This window comes from Zea mays, chromosome 4 (genome assembly GCF_902167145.1).
Source record: "Zea mays cultivar B73 chromosome 4, Zm-B73-REFERENCE-NAM-5.0, whole genome shotgun sequence".
NCBI lineage: Eukaryota > Viridiplantae > Streptophyta > Magnoliopsida > Poales > Poaceae > Zea > Zea mays.
Window position 1 is genome coordinate 6,901,953 of NC_050099.1, and position 14,882 is coordinate 6,916,834.

At 46.5% G+C, this 14,882-nt stretch overlaps 2 protein-coding genes across 2 annotated transcripts; one reads left to right on the plus strand and one right to left on the minus strand.

The window, feature by feature from the left end:
- Positions 1–9,259: 9,259 nt before the first annotated feature.
- LOC103652787 (9-beta-pimara-7,15-diene oxidase) lies at positions 9,260–11,182 on the minus strand. Its single transcript, XM_008679760.2, has 2 exons — positions 10,122–11,182; positions 9,260–10,040 (listed from the first exon to the last, which is right to left on the minus strand). The coding sequence occupies exons 1-2, from the start codon at positions 11,043–11,045 to the stop codon at positions 9,414–9,416; spliced, it is 1,551 nt and encodes a 516-aa protein (XP_008677982.1). The 5' UTR covers positions 11,046–11,182; the 3' UTR covers positions 9,260–9,413.
- Positions 11,183–12,154: 972 nt separating this feature from the next.
- LOC103652788 (benzyl alcohol O-benzoyltransferase) lies at positions 12,155–14,005 on the plus strand. The gene is made up of 2 exons (XM_008679761.3): positions 12,155–12,710; positions 12,811–14,005. Exons 1-2 carry the CDS (start codon positions 12,252–12,254, stop codon positions 13,786–13,788), a joined length of 1,437 nt encoding a protein of 478 aa, XP_008677983.1. The 5' UTR covers positions 12,155–12,251; the 3' UTR covers positions 13,789–14,005.
- Positions 14,006–14,882: the final 877 nt, after the last annotated feature.

Genomic DNA, 14,882 nt, shown 5'->3' on the forward strand with positions numbered 1-14,882 from the left:
AAAGAGCCAATGACAGGAATAATGAAGCTAATCTTCAATCAACCTAGAGGAAAATGGCCAGATCAGCTAACCAAAGTGGTGTGGAGCCACAACACGACAACATCAAGGTCTACAGGTTTCACTCCATTTAAGTTGTTATTCGGTGACGAAGCAATAACTCCAGAAGAAGCTAAAGCCGGATCAATAAGGATAATAGCTTCGGCAGAATCAGATTCCGAAGCTACTTATTCTATAGAAAAAGATGCTTTAGAAGGGATCAGACTGCAGGCCGTGGAGAATATTAATAAATATCAAGCTGAAACAGTCAAATGGCGGGATAGAAAGGTTCGGCTAAAAAATATTGAGCCAGGGCACTTGGTGCTTCGGAGGGTGGCCAACCCGGAAACAGTGGGCAAATTGCAGTTGAAATGGGACGGGCCTTTCTTAGTAGTATCTTCGTCAAGGCCCGGTTCGTACAGATTGAAAGATATGGACGGCAATGACATTCCTAGATCTTGGAATGCGGATGAGCTTCGGCGATATTATGTATAATTCGATGTAATTTTTCATATTTTTTATTTTTTCCTTTCATGGCACCCTTTTCCTTTCCCAAGGGGGAGAAAGGTTTTTAATGGGGCCAACATATGTAATTTCCTTTTTTAGTCTTATAAGAGCAAAATCCCCCAAAGAATGTAAATGTAAAAGCTGAGAGTGCACCATCGAGTGCCCCAAAAGTAAAAACGAAGAAGCTCCAAAGACGTTCCTAAGGGAATGCAGAGCTTACAGCGAAAAGTCAACGCTGATTCCGCCAAAAGTAAAGGCGAAGAAGCTCCAAAGACGTTCCTAAGGGAATGCAGAGCTTACAGCGAAAAGTCAACGCTGATTCCGCCAAAAGTAAAGGCGAAGAAGCTCCAAAGTCGTTCCTAAGGGAATGCAGAGCTGAGGTGTGATTGTTTTCAAGAAAATAATGGCTATGAATGTGGCTTCGGATATGTGTTTGGCCATTCATTTGCACATCACATTACATCATAGCATTTGCATTCATAAACATTCATCTAGGCATATGTAGGATAATCATCTTCATCGCATAAAATGGTTGCTTCGGCAAGAAGAGAAAAAAAAGAAAATGTTGTTTTCTATGAAGGAGAGCTTCGGAGAAAAGAGGAAAATGTTGTTCTCTATGCTTCGTTGCGTACGAAAAGAAGGGAAGGTGTTTTTTTTCGCCTTCGGCTCAAAAAAGGAAATTTCGTCCACATCAAAGCATTTCTCATACATCAGTGAAAGGTTAAGGATATATTACAAGGTATGAACAGCATACATCAGTTTTTGTTTACATGTACAAAAGTTATCTCGAAAGTTTTTCAAGTACTGTCTGCAGTCTACTATCTAAATCTCCAAGGAGCTTCGGTTTCGGCGTTATTTTTGATCATCAGCTTCGGCCTCGTCATCCTACACGAATAAGGTTGTTGGAAGTCAAAATCAAGTTTACAGAAAAAGGTAAGCACAAGGTATGATTTCTTACTGGATCAAGGTGGCTACGAGCTTCGTCTCCAGCTTTCTCTCGACCACCTTTTGTCCATATCATTTTCACAAATCGATTCGAGATGCTTCGGGCGAGATCAGGGATGTCATCCAGGATTGATGGTGACAAAGTAAAATTTGGCCTATTGACAATTTTCCCATGATCACAGCCAGCCTTCATGAAGGCTGCAGCAGTTCCTCGAGAAGCCACCCAGGCACAGAAGTCGCCATGCCCAGCTATGACTTCGTCGAGCTCGTCAATCTCCCCCTCAATATGTTCGAAGGTTTTTTGTAGATCTTCAGCTGAGGGGGTAAATTTTTCGCTGCTGGCTCCAACTGAGTGGAAAATCTTCCTTAGTTGTTGAATACACTTGTCGCTGAATTCAAGGCATTTTTCTTGAAGATTTGTTAGTAATTTTCTCAAATCCGAGTTTTGCTGAGCTTCGGCTTCAAGCTTTGCATTGAGATCTTGTTTTTCTTGTTCGAACTGCTCAGACTGGCGGAGAAGCTTCGTGTTCAGTTCTGATATTTTTGCTTCAGCTTCCGCCAGTAAACCTTCGGCTGCCTGGAGCTCAAAGTTCTTTTTCTCAAAAGCATCTGACTGCTCCTTTATTTTGTTTTCCAAATTTCCAATTATAACTTCATGCTTTTTATCTTCAAGATCTTGCTGCATTTGCAAGGCTTTGCTCAATAGCATACTCTACATAAACACAACCTTCGTCAGACATGTTTTTATTAGAAGCAATAAAAGTTAAGGGACAAGTCATTCACCTTGAAGTTGGAGAAAAATAAACTACCAACGACATGTTGTCGTCGGTAGCGGCTGATGTCTGTTTCCAGCTTCGGGAATCCAATACTCCTGGACAGAGTGCTGACGACTTTGGCCCCTGTTTGGTCCCGAATACACTCTAATTTCTCATCATCAACGCCTCCGAAGAGGACTGCCCCAGGTTTGTATCCACAGGATTGGGCATACTCTTTAAGCTCTTCTATTTCAGCTTTTGTTAGATGTTCTCCAACTAAGTTTTTGAACGCAAAGACTTCGTTTTCCGAAGCTTCATCAGCAATTTCTTTTCCTTTCTTTAACGCTGCGGTCACAGCTTCTTCGGCAGCAGTGGCAGCTTCCTCTGCAGCCATGTCTAGCAGCATTTGGTCAATATGTTCAATTGTGCTCTCTAAATTCAAATCTTCAGCTGAGGTAACTTCGGCGGCTGCGGCCTCCGAAGGTGCAATTTCAATATCTGCCCCCTCTGCTGCTGCTTGTGTTTTTGCTTGTGTTTTTTGGGCCGAAGCTCTTGGCGGCGTTTTGTCAATTACCTCTGTCACGGTAATGATTCTTTGTTTCTTCGCCTTGATTGTTTTCCTCGATTTCTCGGGCTCTTTGTCCTTCTGAAAAAACTTTGTCAGTTGAGGACCCAGTGGACTTAGCTTCGCAGGTAAGGATTCAGTCATTACCTTCAGAATTTCCTCAACAACAGCAGCAGAAGGTGATGCAGGGGTTTCTTCTGCTTCGGATATTTGTTGCTTCGGAGAAGAAGTTTTCTTTTTCTTTGGAATTTTCTTCTTTATTGGCTCTTTTTCACCTTCATCTAAGGCTTCAGTTACCCTTTTCCTTTTTTGGCCCCTGGCACCTTTGTTCAGATCTTCGTAGTCTGGGTATTCGAAACCCAAGGCGTCCAACACTCGATTCAGCCTTCGTTTCGGACGGGTGCCGAAGGCTGCGGTCATCAATTGATCTTCCTTTTTTGAATAATTGCCAAGTATCTCGTTGCACATCACTTCAATCGTATCCAGCCACTCTTGGCAGGGAGTTTTAAAGTATTTTTTAAATTTGAAGTAGTAAGGCAAACGTACAAGTTCACCTTTTTTCTTCTCTCCCTCCAGCTTCGGCATTTCCCACTCTTTTACACTAGGAAAAACCTTGAAGGCCAAGAATTCCTGGACCAGGTCCCTTGTACTGATATTCTCTGCAATTATTTTGAATTCATACATTGCTTTTTGAGTTGGACCCTCTGGTAACATGTGGCACTGGGGGCGAGTTTCTCCGAAGGTCAGTTCCAGTGGACTTTGCACAAGCTTTTCTTTATCATCATCAACCTTAACATAGAACCATTCTGATTTCCACCCTGCTGCCCATTTGCTTCGGTAGCTAATCACAGGATACTTCGTAGTTTTCCGGTAAGCAAAATTATAGCAACCAAAATTCTCATGTAATCCATCCTTTCTAGCCTTTGTCTGATAGTGCAGTTCGTGAACTCGGCAAAAGCTGTCAGCAAACGGTTCCACCGCCTGGCTTCGGAGTGCCCAGATATAAACACTGAGCCTAACGATAGCGTTAGGGGTTAGCTGGTGAAAATAAATTCCGAAGTTCTTCAGTATCTCTGCAATAATCCCATGAAGGGGGAATCTTAGCCCAGCCTTTAGGAAGCTTTTAAAAATAACAATTTCATCTTTCTCCGGCTCTGGGGTAGTCTCTTCTCCCCCGAAGCGTAATAGCTTCTTTTGATTTTCAGTAAAATAGCCTGACTTTACCATCTTGGACAAGTCAGCCTTCGAAACAGTAGATTTCCCGAAGTCCAAATGGCTGGGTTTGCTTGGTGTGGCAAGGTGATAATCATCTTCGGGGTCAGTTTCCTCAGCATCTTCTCCTTCTGCTTCAGCGATTGCTTTTTCTGCATCATCAATAGGAATCTTTTCCGAAGTCACTAGCCCGGATCGTTGCATGGCTTCGGAGATAGGGACAGTCTCCGAAGCTTCCGTTTCGTCCCCCTCACGTTCAACCCTGGCGGTGGAGCGGACTCTGGCCATTTAACTATGAACTTGTGAAACTTTAATACTTTTCTCCTCCGAAGCAGGTTTCAAGATGGAGCTTCGTTTGATTCCGACAGACAAGCTTCGGCGGTGGTTAAAAATTTTGGCAGCAAAACAGTGCAAATAGCAGTAAATGCTGTGGTAACTTCACACCTACTCGTCTGTTTATATAGTGCCGCAGGTAAGAAGGCGAAGCGCCAGAAGTTTTACACCAGGCGGACACCCGCTCACACTCGCTGTACGGTGGACCGCAGAGACCGAACAGTAACTCTGCAAGGTGGGGCCGCTACGCACAGGGAAATTGAATCGTTTCTCGACAACGAGCTCAGGGAAGGTGTTTTTGAGACCTTCGGCGCTCCGAAGTTTAAGAAACTTTTTTCACGGATCAAGCTCGTTACGAAAAACGATCTAGCACCGCGAAAGGGGCTACTGTTGGGTCTACGCTTCGGCGCCGAAGGTCTTATATAGAGAAGCGATCCTCGGATGAAGCTGTTTGTATAAGATAGCCGAAGGTTCCTCTTCGTAAAGCTTCGGCATTGCAAACCGACTTAAAGATAGAATGACCTTTTAGTCCATAAAGGTCTGAGTCAATGTTGTAAGTTCTTATAAGGGGCATGCTTGTAATTCCTCACAGGCTGCGTCCTGTGCCTATAAATAGTGAACAGTATTCCGTTACTGTTCACGGATTCCGGCATTTGCAATCGCATCTTTCGGAATACAACCTTTGTCAAGGCATAGGTATCATTGTATTTAATGATTCTATATATTAATGAATATAAAATGATACATCAGCGATTCATTCATCCATTTTATACCTTTTATTTTATATTACTTTATAATGTTTATTGAAAGTTTATTACGAAGGTTCAACCTCGTAACAATACTCTCATCAACCTTCGTCCAAGAAGCATTATTCCTTTGAGGATAATAGGTCTTGGACGAAGGACAGTTTCATTTAACATTTTATGTTGCCTTGTTCTTAATTCATAGCATTTGAGAACGAGTCCCCAACAAGGATGGTGAGACTGTCTGCTTTATGCAACAATGTTGTGAAGGGCTCTTTGAAGCAGTTTTGTATGATGTGCGTGGTTGCATCCATGTAGCAAAGCATGCAGCATAGAATAGAGTGAAGGTATGGTTGTATTTTAGGTAAGAATATTTTGTAAGTTCCTAGTCCATTTGGTTAGAGGATGATTGTTTTCTTTTTTTGTTGCGACTTCTGACTTAAAGTGTGGGTACTCCCTCTGAAGTTGAGACATTAGCATTGCAAGCAGCTACATTGGGCACTATCTTAGCTGGTGGTACTTGAGTGCATAAGTTGGTCGAGGGCTAGGGTTCACTAAGTGGAAATGGGTTTGGGGTAGGTTTGATGGTGTAGGCAAGGATTGTGATGCCTTTTGGATTATAGATCTTGATGAGGTCATTGTTGGTTTCAAATTTGTAAGTAGTGTAGTTGGTTTTGACTAGTGCCCTTGTTGTGCAAGTTCCCACAACAAAGCCTCTACACGAGGTGTTGGCTGTGATGCCTTTCATAATGAATTGGTCGAATGTTTTTATTTCCTAACCTTCATGGGCACACATGAAGTCACATCACCATGTTCGTACTTTACTACCTTTTGGTGGTGTAAGGTTCGCTCATATTATAATAAGAATGATGAATCACAATAGTTTTGGAGTATATTGTAGTATTTCTTGGAATATTAATGACATGCTATTTGAGATATTTTTAGGTGTGGATGTGAGGATGTTGAAGTCAGAGATGTGAGCATCGAGGAATCTCTTAGGTTCTTTGGATAGAGAGAAGCTAGCAATGAGGATGAGTTGAGGGTGCTAAAACTGGATCCCGTTGAATGCAACAATGAGGACCAAAGGTATATTTATCACCGACGAGTATTGGAGGGGGATTTGTCCATTATGTCGCATGAGCCTAGACTTTGGGGGCAATTGATAGTTATTGATGGACTCGAGGCTAATGATTTGGGAAAAGATCTTGGCAAGGCTTGCATGATTCATGCAAGGGTTTGGGATGATAAAATTGGTATTTTTACCTTATCCTTCAAATGATATTTTGACCTTAAAAGTCTAAGTGCATGTCTCCTACAAGTATTGTAAACTTGCATACACACTTTTAGAGGAAGGTCACTATATAAGTTGGTATCTTTGATGCTAACACTCTTTTCAATCTTACCATGTGTTAATGTTTAGATGTCTCAACTAATTTTAGTCACTAACTGTTATCTCTAGTGTATTCAAACACCCACTAAGTCACATCATGTTTGTCAAAGCACAACTCCAATAACCATCTTTTTTAATTGATCTTCGCAGCCGGCCGGCAGCTGTGGACGTATTAGATTAGGATATGCAAAGGACAAACGTAGCAGATGGGAGCCTCATTACATTTTCATGGTGATTTGTGACTAGCGAACAAACTGCGCTAGAATGAACGCAATGAAGAAACAAATTAAACGAGGGGTGGCCATTCGTTGGGCAAAAGATTTGGTGCAACCCAGATGCAAATCGAAGAAACAAACGAGGGGTGGCTATTTGTTGGGCCAAAGATTTGGTGTAGCCCAGATGCAAACCAAGGTGTTTGTAGCACCTTACGAAAGGAGGATATGTCTCATCTATAGGTCCACCGAATAATGTTTTAGTTACTGTTGTTGCTGTGGTGTGTATCCTTTTTTTGTAAGGAGGCTGCAAACACCTTGGTTTGCATCTGGGCTACACCAAATTTTTTCCCGTTGTTGGAACCAACCCGTGGTCTTTGAGGAAAGCACCGCAGCTGGCGGCACGTTGAAGCAGATAGGCATGAAATCGAACGAAAACAGCCGGGAAACGAAAACTGGTGGTAATCAGAAACTTTGGCCGGAATATGCAATATTGTACCATCACTCAACAAACTACTATATTATAATTTTAATACACTATAAATCACGCTTCACAAGTTTACAAGTTGGCACAAACACATAAGTTTTTTTAAAAGACCAACAACTTACACAAAGGCAACACTTTTTTTCCGTCAACATTCATCAATCATCAACCCCGAACTTATGGATACATAAGACAAGAGGGAGTACTCTGTAGGTTGTATGTAACATGCTAACATGATAAGATCAAAGATTATACAAGCAAGTCCTAATCCACCTGACCATCACAACCATCATAGTTCATAGACTTCAGTTTCAAAGGCATCACAGTTCACATGCAAAAAAAAAACAGTAGAATTATCAACCACAAGTTGCACAAGAAAGTCCAAAAATGTTCACACCATAGCAAAATTATCCAATAAAGCTAATTCATAGTCCCAAATAAACAGGAATAGAGAATCATAGATTGAGCAAGTGTAGGACTAAGGCGGTACTTTTTGTATATTGTTTTCTGTGTTGCCTAAAATGGGATACAGGAAACAGGAAAATGGAAATGTCGTGGTAAAAAACGGGATCTCGGAAATACGAACGGAAAAGCATTAAGCCATTTTCATTTTAGTTTCCATCTCGTTCCCATTTTTTCTGTAAAAACGAAACTAGATAAAAACAGAAAATAATAATACCGGAGGAAATAATTTTATTCGCGCCCGTTTTTATCCCTAGATGGGGAGTTGGGACGCTCTCCAGCACGATTGCACATTGCTGCAGATTGCAGAAAACATGGGACCGGCGGGTTCTCGTTTTCAAATGGTTAGAAACTTTATATGCAAATGGACGAATCTTGTAAACTCGGACTCGAATTTGTTAGGCTTACTGTGAGTTTCGTATTTATATTTCCAAGATGCCACATAATCAAAAAAGAAATGAAATTTTGGTTGAAACAGTCTCTCACAACGGAGAGTTTCATTCGACGCGGTTTCACATGCATGAGACAATATATCTAGCTAATAGTGTAGACGCGGTTTCATCCCTATAAAAGCTATTTTATCTCTTTCTTCATTAATTACTTGCCACATCATCTTAAATTGCCGACATGGTACACCATTTAATAAGGATGAAACTACTATCAAGAATGACCTTAGCATTTTATAGACCTTACTGTAGATATCCAAACGGGTCGTGCCGGCCCAGCCTGAGCACAGCTAGGCCCGGCACGGATTAGGACCGTATCGGTCCAGCCCGGATTGGCTAGCGGGCCGTGCCGTGCCGGCCCACGGGCCCCAAGCGAGACCCAGACATGGCCCGCTAGGTTAATAATCGTGCCGGACTGGTCCACAGCCCGACGGGCCTAACGGGTCCATAACAACAAATGACGTTTAAATGATAAAAATATCCTAAAAGTATGTATTTTTAGGGTTTAAACTATATTTATTAGCTCTAAACATTTATTTACATCCACATAACCAACAAAAACAATTGTTTCTTGTGCTTTATACTTTATATTCAAGTATAATATATGTATTTATATGAAAAAATAGAAAAAAAAATAAAATCGGGCCGTGCCGGACCTAACCCGCCGTGCCACGCCTTCGGTCCAGACAAGGCCCGATGATCGGGCCGGGCCGGCACGGGCCCGGTTCACTACGTGTCGTGCCGGGTTTCGAGCCGCCCGACAAGCGCGATCCGTTTGGACATCTCTAGACCTGACCCATATAAATAATTAATAATTCAAAAAAGCCGATATTGAACAAGCTTTGTATTATTCTTTAGCACCGTATAGATAAGTGATGAAATGGTATCACTGTTTATATGTTGGTCCTACGTGTCCCTTGACCGATCGAGCGAGAGAACAACTCCAACAAAAATCAGTCCAAATGGTATGTGATGCCATAAAGTCAACTGCTTTAATTTATTTACATTTGTGTTAATTATAATGCTACAACCAAACAATACATTAAACTCAGGTCTAGCATTTGCATCCCGTAGAGCTCAGGTTCGTGCCAAAGATCCGTATATATACCAACAGACGACGCAAAACTAGGAAGAGCATCAGGTCGCAGCGACTAAGCATTTGCAAAGTATTAACAGAGCAACTGTTCATCATTTTCAAGTGAGAAGTTGAATCCAACCAACATCGTTACTAAGGTCGGAAGCTTTTATCATAAGTAAGACTGTTTTAATCTTATTTGACAGGGGCACAATGCCAAGAACGAAACGCAGTTCGGACTCCAATCTTCAAATTTCCATGGCTTGCTCGTAAGGCATCGCCACAAGGTGCAGCTGTCTTGTTCTCCTTGCTGTCGCTCCAACCGTGGTGTCCATGTCCAGCTCCTCGGCGCGGATCCCAGCTGGAAGGCTCCAGTCGAAGTAGTAGAGGAGGCGCACCACGATGAGCTCTAACGTGACCAGTCCGAAGCCCATGCCAGGACACATCCTCCTCCCGCTGCCGAACGGCAAGTACTCAAACTGCGTCCCCTTGTAATCAGCCGTGCTTGCCACGAACCTCTCGGGCCTGAACTCCTCGGCTTCGTCCCAAAGCTCTGGGCTTCTGGCCATCGCCCACGAGTTGACGATCACTCTGGTTCCTTTGGGCACCTCGAACCCGCCGACGTCGCAGTCCTCGCGGCAGAGGCGGGGAAGCAGGAGCGGGAGCGACGGGTGCAGCCTCATCGTCTCCTTGATCACCATGCCGGTGTAGCTCAGGGAGCCCAGGAGCGACTCGTGGTCGCCTGGGTTCTTGCTGTCGAGTGCTCGCCGAACCTCTGCTTGGGCCTTGGCCATGGCTTCGGGGTTTCTCATGAGCTCGGACATGACCCACTCAGCTACAGACGAAGTCGTCTCGGTGCCTCCTATGAATAAATCCTACATATATAGGATAGGAGGTTCATCTTTGATTTATAAGGTTCCATTTAAAGGAAAGGGATTGGATCGAAGAACACTTACAATGATGACTGCCTTGATGTGTGTGATGTTGAACGGGAAGTCGAACTCCTCCTCATCTTTGATTCTAAGCATGGTGCTCAGAATATCGTCGTCTTCCGCCTCAGCATTCTTGATGTTCTGCCTCGCCTCGCACGCCTCGATGATCTGGTCCAGCACCTGGTCGAGCTGCTCATGCGCCACCTGCAGGCGGCGTCGCATCCCAGTGGCGACGTCCAGGAACCGCATGGACGGGAAGAGGTCGGAGACGCAGAAACCGGAACCGCTGCTCAGCACGACCGCCATCGTTGACAGGAATTTCGCCTTGTGCTCGCTGCTGAAGCGGTCTCCGAAGGTCGCCAGCCCAGTGATATTGTTAGCACAGGAGACCAGCAGGCTGCCGAGGTTGACTGCTGCAGGCTCGCCGCGGGCGCCACAGGAACGGCGGCGGATCTCCGTGACGAGGGACATGGTCTCGCTGTCCCTGATGGGCGCGAGCTGCCTCACCTTGCGCGCGCTGAGGAGCTCCAGCGTGCACAGCTTGCGCAGCGCCCTCCAGTAGGCCCCGTAGGGAGCGAAGGCGAAGTCATGGCCGTCGTAGCCGATGATCTCCGTGGCGAGCAGGTACGGCCGCGACGCGAAGTTGATGTCCTTGTCACGGAGCACCACCTGCGCGACCGCCGGCGACGAGACCACCACGGTGTCCACTTGGCCCAGCCGGAGGTACATCACAGGGCCATGCTTCTGGGCCAGGTCGCGGAGAGTGGCCTGCGGCTGCGAGGTGAGCAGGTGGTGGATGCTTCCGATGAACGGGAGTCGACATGGGCCAGGAGGGCGCTTCTTCTTTGATTTCGTTCCAGTATTATTGTTGCCATGATATGATGATACAAGAAGAACAATCACAGAGACGAGGAGGAGCAAGAAGAGGAGGGCCGTCGCGCTTAGCATTATTGATCAACAGTGAGCACTTGGCTTGCTTGCGTGATCGATGGTGGATAGATAGATAATAATCATCACCAGGATATGAGATTGAGACGACGATGTGGACTTTTATCGTTAGCATCTGTGCATACTTCCTTCAATTAGTCTAATATTGTGACGGTCTCTGTTGTTAGACATGGTACCTCAACACCAGCGCACAATTAAAATCTGGGTGGATGGTTAGAGCAGCGGACGTAAGAATGGTTTTTTTTTTCAAATGTGAGCCCTCGTAGAGCTCCTCCAACAGCTCCTTAAAATCTACCAAAGAGGAAGCTTTTTGATGGACACTTTCTAGAAAATAGAGAGGAGTTCCTCCAAAAAAAATCAACAGGGAGCCAGAAAAAGTAGTTTCTACCAGCTTCTCTCACATATTTTTCTCTTCGTCAGCACTACATCGTAGAAGAAGGTGCAGGAGAAGCTATATTTCTAACCAAACACGGTACTTTTTCTATAGCTCTTTCTGAAAATAAAGAGTAAACTGTTTTCTTAGAGGAGCCAGAGCCAAAGCTGGAGCTGGCAGAGAAAAAGTCCTACTAAAGAGGACTTTATGATTGTTTATAAATATAGTCAAACTAAGATTGATTGATTCCTCAAATGATGAGATGTACATGGGGTTGTCTGTACATAACAGCCGACTCTTCCTCCTATTCTATGAATTATTGTCTGCTACGCGCTAAATGTGGCACATCGGAAGAGCACATGAGCTTGACAGCAAATTTGGCTTTTCCCGAGACAAGAGGCCCGAAAACCCAAAAGCTAAGCACGTTTTTTAGCCCGACACGAGCTTGATCCGGTATTACACGAATAAGTAGGTCAGACTCGAACAGAAAACTAACCTAAGGTGCTAGCCCAGTTCAACCCGTTTACCGCTAAGCCCACCAAACCCGCTTTTTTATTAAACCATGCTTACCAGCTCACTTTTCCGTATCTACCGAGCTCATGGGCTTGGAAGGTCCAGCCTAGTTTCTAACCGTGCTTGACGGATCAGACCCAAATCGGATCGGGCTTCACCGGGTCCCGGGCCGAGCGGCCGGTTGGCCATCTCTACAAGAGGGTCAACTGATCGGTTCTTCTGTGTCTTATATCACTCAGACATTCAGCTCAAGTAGTGGTCTCTGTACGTACGTGCTTGGTGATATTGATCGACTTGCAGTTTAGCTCCGGCATCCAATAATGGCTGGCTTGAAGGCAGCTCTGATGAGGTTCGCAGTGCGCCGCCGCGCGGCTTCGCTTGTACCTCCGGCATCGCTGACACCCCGGGAGCTGAAGCGGTTGTCGGACATAGACGACCATGACAGGCTGCGGGTCCACGTCCCCATCATCCAATTCTACGGGAGGAAGGAGTCCATGCGCGGCAAGGACCCCGCGCTGGTCATCCGTGGCGCCCTCGCCAAGGCTCTCGTGGACTACTACCCGTTAGCTGGGCGGCTCAGAGAGCTTCAAGGGCGCAAGCTCGCCGTGGATTGCACCGGCGAGGGAGTGCTGTTCACCGAAGCTGATGCCGACGTGCGCCTCGATCAGTTTGGCGGCGGCCAGGGCCAGCTGCTGCCGCCGTTCCCATGCTTGCCGGAGCTCATTTTCGATGTGCAAGGCTCTTCCGCCATCCTAGACTCCCCACTGCTACTCTTCCAGGTACGCCGTACCCTTGCCTGCTCGATCAATTGATCTTCTTCTAGTCAAGATGGAATGGAATCGTATGCAACTCCGATCCGGACCATGCACGTGCGTGTAGGTGACGCGGCTGGCGTGCGGTGGCTTCATCCTAGGCCTGCGGTTGAACCACACCATGGTGGATGGGCAGGGAGTGGTCCAGTTTCTGGGTGCAGTGGCGGAGCTGGCGCGGGGTGCACAGGCGCCTACGGTGCGGCCTGTGTGGCGTCGCGAAGTGCTTGAGGCACGCGACCCGCCACGGCCGCGTTTCCCGCACCACGAGCTTGACGAGACGCCTGACGCCAAGGGCGCCATCATCGGTACGCTCGACAAAACAGTGCAGCGCTGCATCTTCTTCGGGCCTCACGAGGTGGCCGCCATCCGTGCCCAGCTCCCTGCGCACCTGCAGAAGAGCGCCACGAGGTTCGACGTCGTCGTGGGGTGGCTGTGGAAGTGCCGAACGGTAGCGCTTGCACCGGACCCCAACGAGGAGATGCGGATGATGTTCCCAGTTGACGCCCGTGGCCGTGCCCAAGCCGTTGGTGCCGTCGGCATCCCCGTTGGCTACTACGGCAACGCGTTCACGACCCCAGTCGCCATATCGACGGCCGGTGAGCTCTGCAGCAACCCCCTCAGCTACGCAGTGGAGCTTGTGAAGAAGGCCAAACAGGAGGTGGACTTCGAGTACATGCAGTCGACGGCGGACCTCATGGTGCTGCGCGGGCGGAGGTTCGTCATGCCGTCTGAGACCGCGTTTGGGGTGTCAGACGTGACAAAGGCCAAGTTCGCCGATCTCGACTTCGGGTGGGGCAGGGCGGTGTACGGCGGACCGGCGGAGGGTGTCGGTAGCCCCATGTTGCCATGGTTTGTTAGCTTCCTCTTACCATTCAAGAACGCCAATGGTGATGATGGCATCGCCGTGCCCATGTCCCTGCCTCAGGCCGCCATGGACAGGATTGTTGTGGAGATTGCCAAGCTATCTACTACAAGTACCAGCGCAAGATGTGGCTCGCCAAGTCCTGGATTGTCCCCCGTCACGAACAAACTCGCTCTGAATTGAAATTCATCTTTCGCCTACCGGCGTTCCGTTCTCTGTGTCTTACTGATGGTTGGTTGAATCGGCCAGTGTGAAATCGATGGCCAGTGAAATAGAGAACTTTTTACTAGGGGGTGACTGCCGTCGGTAAAAGTATATTTTCACGGGTGGTTCTAAGCTACAACTAGCAGAAATAAATTCAAAAAAGTTATGTGAAAATTTAATAAATTCTTTGCACCTAGGCCCAACCCCTCGGCCACACACACCAGTAGAGACAAATTTTTTTTTTGCCGAGTGCATCAGAACAATTAGCGAAGAAGTCTTTACATTTAGCGAAGTCTTTACCGAGTGTCGCATTGGCAAAAACATCTCGGTAAAAAAAGCGTCGATAAAGGTCTCTTTGCTGAATACTTTTTGTAAAGCCCATAAACTTTATGGCTATACGACCAAGTCCCCGCCGAGCAAGCCAGCAAGACGGAGTGGCCGATGAAGTCCCCGCCTAGCAAGCCAGCGAGGTGGAGCGACCGACCATGTCCCCGCCGAGCAAGCCAGCGAGGCGGAGCGGCCGACCAAGTCCCTGCCAAGCAAGCGAAGCGATCGACCATGTCCCCGCCGAGCAAGCCAACAAGGTGGAGCGACCGACCGAGTCCCTACTGAACAAGCCAAGCGAGACGGAACGACCGACCAAGTCTCCACGCACATGAGGCGGAAACCTCAGCCCAATGATACGAGGCCACACCCACCACAACAAGATGCGTCATCACCTCGCCATGCCAGAACATGTACACACTACACGAGGCAAGCCCTGCGGGAGACCTCAGCATAGGAGTCCCAATAGTAGCACGTACCAAGCGAGTGTACCATAATGGGAGGACACACAAGGCGTACGACGGGCGAATACTAGTACAAAGAAGCTTTATAGTGACGATTGTGAACCTATTTTTACTAGTGTTTCTTATAACCATCGGTGCTAGAGGCCGGTAGAAATCATCATTTTTACAGACGGGTAATTGAGGACCGATAGTGGAAATCGATTTCCACTGACGGTCGACGTAATAAAAACGCTAGTAAAAATTATTTTCAGAAACATCAAACGAGTTTTAAAAAGAGAAAAAAAA

Bases quoted from the DNA above. Each gene is read 5' to 3' on its own strand.
- LOC103652788 (XM_008679761.3), top strand. From the start codon at position 12,252: ATGGCTGGCTTGAAGGCAGCTCTGATGAGGTTCGCAGTGCGCCGCCGC. The intron at 12,711-12,810 runs GTACGCCGTACC...ACGTGCGTGTAG, and splicing joins CCCCACTGCTACTCTTCCAG to GTGACGCGGCTGGCGTGCGG.
- LOC103652787 (XM_008679760.2), bottom strand. From the start codon at position 11,045: ATGCTAAGCGCGACGGCCCTCCTCTTCTTGCTCCTCCTCGTCTCTGTG. The intron at 10,041-10,121 runs GTAAGTGTTCTT...CTATATATGTAG, and splicing joins ACATCAAGGCAGTCATCATT to GATTTATTCATAGGAGGCAC.